Raw genomic sequence first — 9,666 nt, forward strand, 5'->3', positions numbered from 1 at the left:
TTATTATTTATTTTTTTTTAATTTTTCTTTTCATTTTATTTTCATTTTATTTTTTTATTATTTTTTTTTAATTTTTTTTTAATTTTTTTTTTATTTTTTTTTTTTATTTTTTTTTAATTTTTTTTTTTTAATTTTTTTCTTTATTTGACCTTGAGGTTAGGTTAGGTCATCTTGGGTGACCTTGAGGTGAAGGGGGAGTCTAGGACACTTGTGTCCCAGACTCCCCCTTTTTATACTACTCACTGAGTGTACACTTGTGGGGGTCGCAGAGTATCACCAGCCCTTAAAATCATCTCAACCAAAAAAATTGGGACGAATTGGGCTATTTCAACAAACTAGGGCGACAACATACTAGGTCGTTTCACACACATGACAAGCTTAGTTTACTCGCGGAAATCCACGTGAAAAACATGTAGATTCTAAACTTGTAATTTATAATTTTTTGGAAATTAATATCGATGACGTGTTCATAACGTGACTGTTCTAGGCTTCATCTAAGAGGTGGGTCATTGTGAGCTCTTCTCTAAAAACAATGGTGGCTGACTATTGAAAGTGTTTTGTGCTCTCTGAATATTTTTCTTTTTAATTGAAATTTATAATGTTTTAATTTGAGATTTGAACAGTTTTATGGTGTTCTAATTTTGTATAATTATATTTGAGTGTTTACAAGCCTATAGCCATTGTTTTCAACTATATAAATGGATAAGTATTTCAGCTTATAATGATGCTATATGTTTAAGCGTTGTAAGGTGTTGTTCTGTGGATTTGTGTTGTATATTGCCAAAATTCTTATGAAAATTATAAGTTGGTTTGCTCTGAAAACTGGATTTCTTATTCATAAGCAATAGATCCATTCATAATTTATCAAGAATTTACCATTTTGGAGCCGATAACTTTCTTTAGGTTAATAGGTGAAAAATGCTATTCAACCTATTTAGGATAAATTGGTAGCACGGCAAATGGTACGCCCTCGTGTGGGACTCAAACTACAAAATATATCCCTGGTTATAAAAATTATTGGTAGGATAGATATCTTCATAGATTGTGAATGGGAGATGCTGCTGAGTGGGAAATCGGTTCGAGAAAATTCAGGTTCTAATGAGTAAATATTTTTTACGCAGTAGCAAGATGGAAAACAATAAAAATGATGAAGTTTTATCCAGTGAAAACATTCAAAACTTAGATGAAGAATCTCAAGATTTAGACCTAACCTTAAACAATGACTCAAACGATAGTAGTGTAGCTGTAAGTGAAAATGTTTCAAATGTAACAATTCATGAGGAAGTAATAGAAATATCAAATGAAACAAGTATGGTAGGAGCTAAAAATAATCTAAATCTTATAGCATTCCTAGCACAAAAGTTTGATAGACAAGATGTTAGGTTTGATGAGCAAAATGCTAGGTTTGATGAGCAAAATGCTAGGTTTGATGAGCAAAATGCTAGGTTTGATGAGCAAAATGCTAGGTTTGATGAGCAAAATGCTAGGTTTGATGAGCAAAATGCTAAGATTGATCATTTGAAACAAGATCAAAGTGCTAGGTTTGATGATATGAAGCAAGAATTTGCTAGCATAAGACTAGAGCAGGTTAGTACAAAGCAGGAAATAAAATAGATAAATGATACATTGAGTAAAAATCACAAAGAAATAGGTCATCTACAGCAGAAAACTAATGATCTTGAAATATCAATGTTAGATGTAGAAAAATCAATGCAAAACAAAATCATTCAAGTTTCTGATAGGGTCGATGAGGTTAATGAAAGAGTAAATAAAAATATCATAGTTGAGCAACAAAATATGACACAAGATGCTATCAATGTAGAAAATAATGAAAGTATTAAGCATGTTGAAAAAGAGGTTGTAGAATTAAACAAAAAAGTAGACAGGGAAATCAAGGTATTATCCTCTTTTAAAATAGATTGTCAAGAAAATACAGCTGCTATAACTGAGGTTAGGAAAAACATAAATAAAATTAACATGTCAACAAAACCGATGTGTAATCATACTGGTAGGCTAACAATAGTAATTTCGATAGGTTGTTGTTATATAAGTTTGTTTCAATAGGCTTAAGCTTAGAAACATTGTCAAATTATCGAATGAATACATAAAATAAATAAACCACTATAGTAGGATAATCATAGAAGGTAATATTTAAAAGTAATCACAGATAAAATTGAACTGTATATCAACTGTGTAGCATTGGATCAAATTGTAGTAACACAAAATATTAGAACTTTGGATACTGTATTATTTCTTCAGTATAAATGAAATGATACCAGACATAGTGTGAAACCTTTTATTGATCAGCTATTGTGCAGTAGTTGCATCCAAATGGTAAACCTGCACTTTCTATCGAGTGACTCAGTCGCAATTGAAATTCAATTTACATTCCAATAGAATTAATAACTGGATATAAAATTGGTACATATTTCAATAGAAATTATAATTGAATATGAAATTGATATTCCAATAATAATTTGAATATCAATCAAATTTAAATCATATGTCTGGGTCAATCAACAAGTTGTACAGGTTTACACGACAATTCTAAACATTGGTATCAACTTTTGATACCAATTTCTAGAATTTTCAAGCGTCGAATGTATTAGGCACCTGGTAGAACATCCATTGCAGGTGCAGGAAGTGAGTTAAGATCGTCGAAAGCTGAACGATCTCTGAAACATTTGCTGCATACTAGTGGCTTGTTTTTTGGCGAAACTTGGCACTGCTTTCACGCCTTCGCCGATTCGTGTGAAATGCTCTCTTCTCAAAACCATGCATCTGTTATGCAAATTTACTATTTTAAATCCAATTCCAGCTATTACAGTAGCTCTTATCTGAAGTAATATGCAGAACTCCAAACTTTTATCCTCATGGTGATATTTGTACTTGGTGAGAAACAAACAAAGCAAGACAACCGTTGCTCCAGGAATCGGAATGCATATTGGAGGCAGTTTTTGTGATATTTTTCCTTTGACTTCTTGCCAATTTATTGTTTTTCTAACCCCAGCACCAACGCGTAATGCTACTGTATCTTCACCTTCACAATGAATTTCACTGAAAAGTTTGAATGAGGTGGGGGATCCTCCAAATGGCACATATGACATACCCGATGAACCTTCTACCGCATTGTCCGCACCTTTATACCCAAATTCCATTTGTCCTTCCAAATGGGATTTAACCCAAGGTATACCCATGTTGAGTTTCAATGTACATTTGCCGTCTTTGCAAATGGGTTCCTCTTGAAGTGGAATATCCGGATCTGTACCATCATCCACTATTTCTGCAACCTGTCTATCTTTGATTGATTCAGCCCGGTTGAGTCCAGCGTATCCCAAGAATAAGACGACGACCAGAAGAGAAATCTGAATTCCAGTCACCATTGTCTATAGATATCTCGTCACATTTGAAATGCATTCCTCATATAGTAAAAGATGTAATGGTTGTGGGTGGCCTTGGAACTTCTTGGTCCTCCAGGAATTGTAATCTGTCCAAGTAGGTAGCCTACCACAGTTTTGGTACATGAACGTCGCATTATCTCCAGCACCCGACCTCTGAGTAGTTTGAACCTTGGGCAAAAATGTGTTTCTGGCTCTTTTTTTTTTTTTTTTTTTTTTTTTTTTTTTTTTTTTCTTATGTCTTCTCCGAATGGTTTGTTTTCCAAACGGTTTGAATTCCAAATGCAAATTGACAAAAATAATCCAATGCATTTCTTAGTAAACTTGACCGAGTATCTTGAGAGAAATGAAATCACAAACTGGATCAAAATTATAAAGGTATTTTGGAAAACAATTTCAATTCGAATTTTGCTCATCGTGATTGGTGGATTTTCATCCGTTTTGATGTAAATGACTTTGAAGAATTTAAAGAGAAATTCATTGCTAGAATGTGGTCAGACGACATTCAGTCATCTGCTAGAAATGATTCGAGATTTGGAAAATATAAGCCAAACTTATCTAAGAATCTTACTGAGTATTATATTTCTTATTTCAACATTGCTAAGAATCTAATTCCAGCCTTAAATAAAGATACTATTTTTAAGTTTTTGAAAGGTCATTTTGATGAAACCATATCTACAGCTGCTATTATTCGTAACATTAAGACTAGTGATGAGTTCACTAGTTTGTTGAATGAGTTTGACAATACTGACACTTACAAAGTAAACAGACAAACGCCCCGTGATCATAACAATGCTCAAACTGGAGGTCAAAATAAAACAATAAGTTTTCATCAGAGTGAACATAGGGATGATAGAAATAGGTCTCAGAATTCAAATGGTGTAATGTTTCATGATAATAATAAGCAGTATCAAGGAGGTAGGAATTATTTCCAAAATCAAAGGTACCAAAATGGACCAAACAATAATGGTCATAGAGATCAAAATTTTCAGAATAATTTCAGAGATAATAGAAATCATGAACTTGTGAATTCAAATCAATCAAATTCAAATCGACCAGCTAACAACTACCAGTTAGATTTCAGCTTCCCACCGCCAGGTTATATGCCTGCTCAAGCTTCAAATCAGATGAATGCAAATCGTCCAAGACAGAATGTTCCTTTAAACTAATAAGGGGACGACGAAATGACAGCCCTGTTCTCCCAGTTGAGGAAAGGTCAAATTTTGATATAGCCGTAGACATGAACAAAATAAATTTTGAATCTGAAACTTCAAACAGATTAGAAATAAGAAAGCCAGAATTAATCAGTCAAATTCATGTGCAAGAAAATAGTTGTAAAAATTTAAGTAATGAAGTAATACCTAGTTATCAAGAAAGTCATATTAAAGAATCAAGTGTTAATATAGTACATACTCCAGAAATTCAGGTAGATGAAGCTATCAATAAATCTGAAACTGTTTGTCAAGAAGAACTATACATGGTAGGTTGTATTTTTAATGAACTATTGGAGGAACAAGAGAACACTTCACCTACTGGATATGATTTAGCAGAAATAGAAGTACAAATTTTCAATAAGAAATATCAAATGATTATTGACACTGGCTCTGAGGTAAATGTAATTAATGAGAAACTTGTTGATGAAAAGAAGAAAAATAATCTCAAGTTGAACTTAGTACCAGCTCCTAATGTAAGTATAGTTGTAGCTACTGGTATGAGACATAAGAAGGTAAATAAACAGATTATGTCAGAGGTATTTTTTGATAAGTAAGAATTGCCAATAGTTTTTCTTATAGTTCAAGATTTAAATGTAGATATTTTGGTGGGTTGTGATTTCTTAAAAGATGCTGGAGCAGTTATTGATTTTAATCAAAATATGATATCATTGAAAGATTGTTGTTTTCCATTTATAAAAAAGGATACCTTGAAGTACAATAGACTTTTTCATGTTAACATAGAAAGAAACCAAGAAACGTTTGATACTTTATGGAATCAGCAGATTGATAATTTAAGATTGCAGCTAAGCGATGAATCTCCTGAGTTGGTAAACAAATTAATTGAGTATTTGAAAATAACAAAGATATTTTCTCTGATAGTCCTGGATCTGTAAAAGATTATTTATGTCAACTTAAAATGGAAGATGATGTGAAATTAGATAAGAAGAGTTATCCGATTCCATATCAGTATAAAGATCAAGTTAAGAAAGAATTAAAGAAAATGTTAGATCAGAAAATCATTGAACCAGGTAGCTCTGAGTATACAAGCCCTATTGTAGTATAGTAAAAAAGCCAAATAATGAAATTCGATTATGTTTAGATGGAAGAGAGATAAATAAGTACATAATAAAGGATTTTACAGAAACTGAACCAATAGATAACCTACTCATTCGATTCAATAAGTGCAACTACATTAGCAGTTTTGATCTCACTCTAGGTTTCAATCAGGTAAAATTAACTGAAGATAGTAAAAAATATGTAGCTTTCAATGTTTTTGGTCAGACTTATCAATATACACATCTACCATTTGGTTTGAATATTAGTGGTTCTGAATTTATCAAGTGCTTGTACAAAATGCTAGGTGAAGAGGTTTGTGAGTTTACTATTGCTTATATTGATGATCTTGCCATTTCTAGTATATCTCTTCAACAACATATCAGTCGAATTGAATTATTATTCAATAAGTTAAGGGAAAGTAATTTGAAGTTGAAACTGAATAAATCGAAATTATCGCAGATAAGATAAAGTATTTGGGTTTTATTATGAGTAAAAATGGTATTGAAGCAGATGACTCTAAGCTAAATGCTATTCAGAAATTTCCCATTCCTCAAAATTTGAAACAATTACAGTCATTCATAGGTCTCTGTAATTTTTACAGAAAGTTTCAGAAAAATTATTCATACCTGACAAATCGTTTTAAGCATCTTCTATGCAAGAAAGATAAATTCATTTGGACTGAAAAAGATAATGATACCTTTCAAGAAATTAAAGATAGGTTCATCGACTGTGTGATCTTGAAACATCCTGATTATAACAAAAATTTCATTTTTGGCCACTGATGCCAGTGATGTAGGAATTGCAGCTGAGTTATTTCAGGAAGGTGAAGATAAGGAACACTGTGTCATTGCATATGCTAGCAGAAGCTTAACAAAATCTGAATTAAATTACACAATATGTGAGAAAGAATGTTTAGCTGTATTATTTGGCTTAATGAAAATTCAAAATTATTTTGGTAATCAAAAAATAGTTGTCCGTACAGATCATAAAGCTTTGACCTTTTTAAAAAAATGTAAGATAGGACATGGTCGTTTGGGAAGATGGACTCTTGCATTACAAAATTTTAATATTGAGTGGGAATTTGTAGCAGGAAAGGATAACATTGTGCCAGATATCATTTCTAGAACTGATTATAAAGGTAATTTAGAAAATCGAAATTCAAATAAATTCAATGTATTAAATATCATTAAGAGTGATAGCAAGTTAATTGAAATAGTAAAGAAAATCAAAGAATTTCAAAAAGATGATGTTTGGTTAAAAAATGTAAGAGAAAAGTTAGAGACAGTTAATTTGAATATCAACAAATTTTTTTAAAGTAAATGATGATCTTTTGTTCACTAGAAAATGTGGAAAAAATAGTTTTTGGAAAGTTTGTGTGCCTTCAGCACTGTATGAAGAATTAATAGTTGAATTTCATGAAAGATTAGGTCATGTAGGTAAATCAAAAACATGCAAATTTATTGAAGAAACTTTTTACATAAAATATTGTTACAGACTCGTTACCAAAACTATAAGATACTGTAAGTATTGTCAACTTGTAAAGACATCAAATGAAAAGAAATTATTAGAAATGCATACCACAATTTCTGAGAAAAAACATCACAAAGTGTTCATTGATGTTTATGGAGAACTACCAGGTGGCAAATACAAATGGATGTGCATTATTCATGATGGCTTTACTAAGTTTAAAAAGTTGTATCCTATAGTTTTAAGGCTAACGCTCATAATTTAGTAAATTTTTTTGAAAAATATGTAAATGAATTTGGTAAATTTGAATATATAATCAGTGATAATGATACTTGTTTTCAAAGCAGATTGTGGAAAGAATCTATGGAAATATTAGGTATAATAAATATTACTACATTTCAGTTTATCATCCCCAGGCAAATCTTAGTGAAAGACCATTGAAAGAGGTAAATCACATATTGAGAACCTATGTTTCAGTAAATAAGCATAATATTTGGTACAAGTATATTGATAAGGTTGAATTTGTCATCAACAACAATTTTCATGAATCAACTGGTCACATACCCATGGAGCTTATGATGAATCATAAATTGGCACATCTTGTTTTTAAGTATATCAAATATCCTATAGAAAATAAGTTTGAACTTAAAGAAGAAAGTATCAGAAACAAACGAATACTGTACAGAATAAAGAATAGAGGTGTCATCAGAAGATTCAAACAGAATATGCATGATAAACCCAAGTATAAATTCAAGGTTGATGATCTAGTTGTAATTCGAAATTACATTTTGTCGAGCAAGCTGAAGAAGTTTTCTGCCAAGCTGTGTCCTAAATATCGTGGACCTTACATAGTAAGAGATGATCTCAATAAGGGTGTTTAAAACTTGAAGAGAATTAAAATGAAAATTTATAAATTTGTCTACATAAATAATTTTGAAACCCTGAATGATAAATCATAAATGTGAAATGCTATAATTAAAATGTTATACTAAATGATAATGAAATGCAGATATATTATGAAATGATTGTGAATGGAAGACCAATTGTCTGAATTTATTTAAATTATTTTTGTTGTTATGATCTCATGTTTTTTACAAATTTGATAATGATACAGAGTGTTATGAAATTTATGTAACATGTATTTGTTTATGTTCTAAATTTTGAAGAATGGATTAAATTTTGTTATTTGAACAGTGAATAAATGGAAATGAAATTATTACTTTATTAAAATTTTGTAATTGATGTCTCTATTGAGTTTGAGGAAATTTCACAATTTTATTTATGTATTGCTGACTGTATAATGAGATGTTAACAATAAATTTCATTTTTTATATTGATTATATACTTTTAAATAATTTTCATGTGTATTAGATTGTATTGGTAGCCTAATCAAAATTTACTTTTCAGTTTATAAGAATTTTTAAATAACAGGTACAGCGTGGACATTAACATCGAAATAATTATCACGTGAATCTTGAAATCAACAGCAAGTGAACGCCATGAAGAGTGTTAAGAACATTTGGGTGATTTTCGAACAAGTGTGACTCATTAATTGACTATCAACACCAATATCTACGCTGATATATACACCAATGCCTACGCCAATATCGATGCTGATGCCTACGCCAATATCAACGTCAATATCTATGCTGATGCCTACACCAATGCCAACGCCAATATCTACGCTGATGCCTACACCAATGCCAATGCCAATAACTACGCCAATATCTACACTGATGTCTACACCAATGCCAACACCAATATCTACACTGATGTCTACGCCGATGCCTGTGCCGATGCCAATGCCTGCGCTGATGCCAATGCCTGCGCCAATGTCGATGCCAATGCCTACAACAATGCCAATGCCAACACCAAGGTTATAGTTTTCTTCCGGGCTTTTAACCCATTTTGCATTTTTTTTTATTTTTGCTGTCCAATAATTTGGATTTTTGGTAGATGAGTAGGTGTAATTCTTTTAGAGGTGTGGGCGTGAACCACATATGTCTGGACTCGATTATCTGACCTATTTGTTTGCGATATAAAAACCATAAGACGGCAACATCAAATGTTTGTAAAAACTTTTGCATACTTTTGATTTTGTGGTCCGATACTAGTCTGCTATCACATTGCCTTACAGACATCTAGGAACTCTCCACCCAGTCACAATAGTCAAAATATTTTTCCTTCACCAGTTGTTTCTGTGGGAGTGATAGTTCACAGTTATAACAAATTAGAGTCATACTTGGAATCTACAAAATTCCATAGTAGTATATTATTATTAAATATACTTCCTTATGAAAGTTTAGAACTGACATGTAGGATAGGCTCTAATTAATCTTTCTCTTCCTTGTATTATTTAGGAAATTTATTTACCCAATTTTCTTTTTCTCTTATTTGTATTTTTAGGGGACTTATTTACCCATTATCCATCTTGATCGTCTTTGTATTGTAATCTTGAAATGGTTTGTACTTATTATACAGTCTTCAAATTCTGAAATTATTTGAAAAATAAATGGTTCAATTTAGAACAT

At 31.4% G+C, this 9,666-nt stretch overlaps 1 protein-coding gene across 1 annotated transcript; it reads right to left on the reverse strand.

Annotated features, from left to right (window-relative positions):
- Positions 1-2,045: 2,045 nt before the first annotated feature.
- LOC120350595 lies at positions 2,046-3,536 on the reverse strand. Its single transcript, XM_039424765.1, has one exon. The coding sequence runs from the start codon at positions 3,381-3,383 to the stop codon at positions 2,649-2,651; it is 735 nt and encodes a 244-aa protein (XP_039280699.1). The 5' UTR covers positions 3,384-3,536; the 3' UTR covers positions 2,046-2,648.
- Positions 3,537-9,666: the final 6,130 nt, after the last annotated feature.

This window comes from Nilaparvata lugens, chromosome 1 (genome assembly GCF_014356525.2).
Source record: "Nilaparvata lugens isolate BPH chromosome 1, ASM1435652v1, whole genome shotgun sequence".
Taxonomy (NCBI): Eukaryota; Metazoa; Arthropoda; class Insecta; order Hemiptera; family Delphacidae; genus Nilaparvata; species Nilaparvata lugens.